Genomic DNA, 2,580 nt, shown 5'->3' on the forward strand with positions numbered 1-2,580 from the left:
ATTGGTTATTCATCTTCAATAGCCTAAACTACCTATCAGCGGTTTAGAAAATTACAATAAAAAAATTGCTTAGAGTTGCTTTCAAATCATGGAAATTCTGTACCTTCAGGTACTTGTGCATTGAATTTAGTGCCTCAAAGTGCTCCTCGTGCTTTATTCCCGATGCTTGTCTTAATGTTAAAGGTTGAACCCTACATAAAATATTTGTGTATATATAGAAGGGATATGATTGAAAGAGAAATGATATCAGGTTTTTCAGTTTGTTGGGTATTAGAAGACTGCAAAAGAAATGGCTTTGATGAAGATGGCTATGGTGGTGTTTTCATTAGCATTGTTTATCCAAAGAGTGATTGTAGTTCAAGGCTGGACTGCAGGTCATGCTACTTTTTATGGGGGGAGTGATGCCACAGGAACCATGGGTCAGTTTCAGTTACCCCAGAAATGTTCTACTTATCATTGCTATTATCTTGTTTGGAGATTATGTACAACCCAACTGCTATTTGGACATTAATATAGTGTATTTTTCTCTTGCTTTCAAGATTCTATGAAGTTAATGTAGGTTTTGTTGTTGTTGGTGCAGGTGGTGCTTTGGGTATGGTAATTCGTACAGTGCTGGATATGGTACAAATACTGCAGCTCTAAGCAGTGCTCTCTTTAACAATGGGGCTGTGTGTGGAGCTTGTTATCAAATTAGATGTGATGCTAAAAAGGCTCCTCAATGGTGTCTGCCTGGCAAGTCCATTATAATCACTGCTACTAATTTCTGCCCACCTAACAGTGTACTGCCAAATGACAATGGAGGATGGTGTAATTTGCCTCTCCAACATTTTGACATGGCACAGCCTCCCTTCCTACAGATTGCGAAATACAAAGCTGGAATTGTACCTATTGTTTATAGGAGGTAAATCATTTTTCTTCCTCTTTGTAGAAATCTTGCTGTCCAATAGATGTAAGCACTAGATGGGTTTTGAACATGGTGGGATTTACTGCAGGGTTCCATGCAAGAAGACTGGAGGAATCCGTTTTACCATTAATGGAAGAGACTACTTTGAGTTAGTGCTGATAAGTAATGTTGGAGGAAGAGGAGGCATTACAGGAGCATGGATAAAGGGGTCAAAGACTGAATGGCAAGCTATGAAGAGAAATTGGGGTGCAAATTGGCAAAGCGATTCATATCTGAATGGTCAGAGTTTGTCATTTAAAGTGATGACCAGCAATGGAAGAAATCTCACTATGAGCAGTGTAATTCCTTCCAATTGGCGATTCGGCCAGACATTAGCTTCCTCGCAGAATTTCAAATAAAAATTAGTTATTCCTTTGGTCTATCTTAGTATTATAGCCAATGTAATATTCCCTAAAACAATAAGGATTTCATTCAACTATGATTTTCAGTCTCTAACCTATGAAGGGAAGTAATTCAGTTAACATTCATAGGGTTATAGCAATACTCAATTTTATCCAATAAAAAATGTTGGTTCCTAATGAAGATAGTGTCTTTTCATATGACCCGTAGTGTAATTGGGTTAAACATAATTGAACACAATTTAAGTGTTTGTAAAGATTGTCCATATTAAGTTTATAATTCATATACAATGGATTGAGATTTTAGATTCTAAATTTGCATTAAAAATTAAGATTTCCACTTTTCTTAATTATAATTTTAATTACTAGTAAAAAATTAAAGATAGATTTTTTTGTTAGAAATTAGAAAAGAATATTACTAAATTATTTTATAATCAGTTATAATTTGAAGGACATTGGGACTAAACAAATATTTATAAATAAAGGTAAAATTAAGAAAGTATAGATAAATATAGCCTTAACAAACTAAAGTCACATAATCTTTAAAATCAAATTTACAAATCTAACAAATTTTATTTGTTGATTAATCTTTCGAAGGAAAATTAATGCTCTTTTGAAAAAGAATAAGACTCCATCTTATTGTATCTCCTCTAGAAACAAAAAATCTAGAATAAGACTCCATCTTATTTTATCTCCTCTAGAAACAAAAAATCTAAATTTGGTAGGAGAGGAGAGATTCGTATAATAGCCCATGGTACAATAAAGCTTAAATGGATTAATAGAAGGACTTTGCACCTTTTAATTCCTTTACCTTTTTCATCTTGCAACTTTAGTAATTCTTCATAGGATGTCCCTAGGTCCTGCAAAGAGAGCATTGAGAATTTTTTAAGTACTCATTGTAATTAGAGATTTATTTTGAAAGCTATAAATGGAAAGTTACATTTGAAAAAAAATTCTTATATGGAGCATTCTAAAATTAAAAATTTAATCTCAAGTCTATGCATGACAATTTACCTTTGAAAAAATATCTTCTATGGACCATTCTAAAATTAGGAAAGAGTAATAGTAAAATGTTTCAATTTTATTCAAATAAGATCCATATAATTATTTATAATTCCTCATTCTATCCATTTCAACGTGATAAACTCTTAGAAAATTAATAGAGAGTATGTTGTGGATATAATTAAAGTTGTGAAAGTTTAGTTCTTAGAGTTTGTGGTTAATTTCTTAAGGCACAATCACACAATTGCAGATAATATTATGAAGATAATATGATAT

The 2,580-nt window shown here is 32.3% G+C and overlaps 1 protein-coding gene across 1 annotated transcript; it reads left to right on the forward strand.

Annotated features, from left to right (window-relative positions):
• The first annotated feature begins 289 nt into the window (after nucleotides 1–289).
• Nucleotides 290–1,302, forward strand: LOC149560066 (putative expansin-A17). The gene is made up of 3 exons (XM_089823536.1): nucleotides 290–423; nucleotides 581–901; nucleotides 993–1,302. The coding sequence occupies exons 1-3, from the start codon at nucleotides 290–292 to the stop codon at nucleotides 1,300–1,302; spliced, it is 765 nt and encodes a 254-aa protein (XP_089679662.1).
• Nucleotides 1,303–2,580: the final 1,278 nt, after the last annotated feature.

The sequence above is a fragment of the Cupressus sempervirens genome, chromosome 4 (assembly GCF_028749045.1).
Source record: "Cupressus sempervirens isolate cs-2001-9-10 chromosome 4, ASM2874904v1, whole genome shotgun sequence".
In the NCBI taxonomy this organism is placed as follows: Eukaryota; Viridiplantae; Streptophyta; class Pinopsida; order Cupressales; family Cupressaceae; genus Cupressus; species Cupressus sempervirens.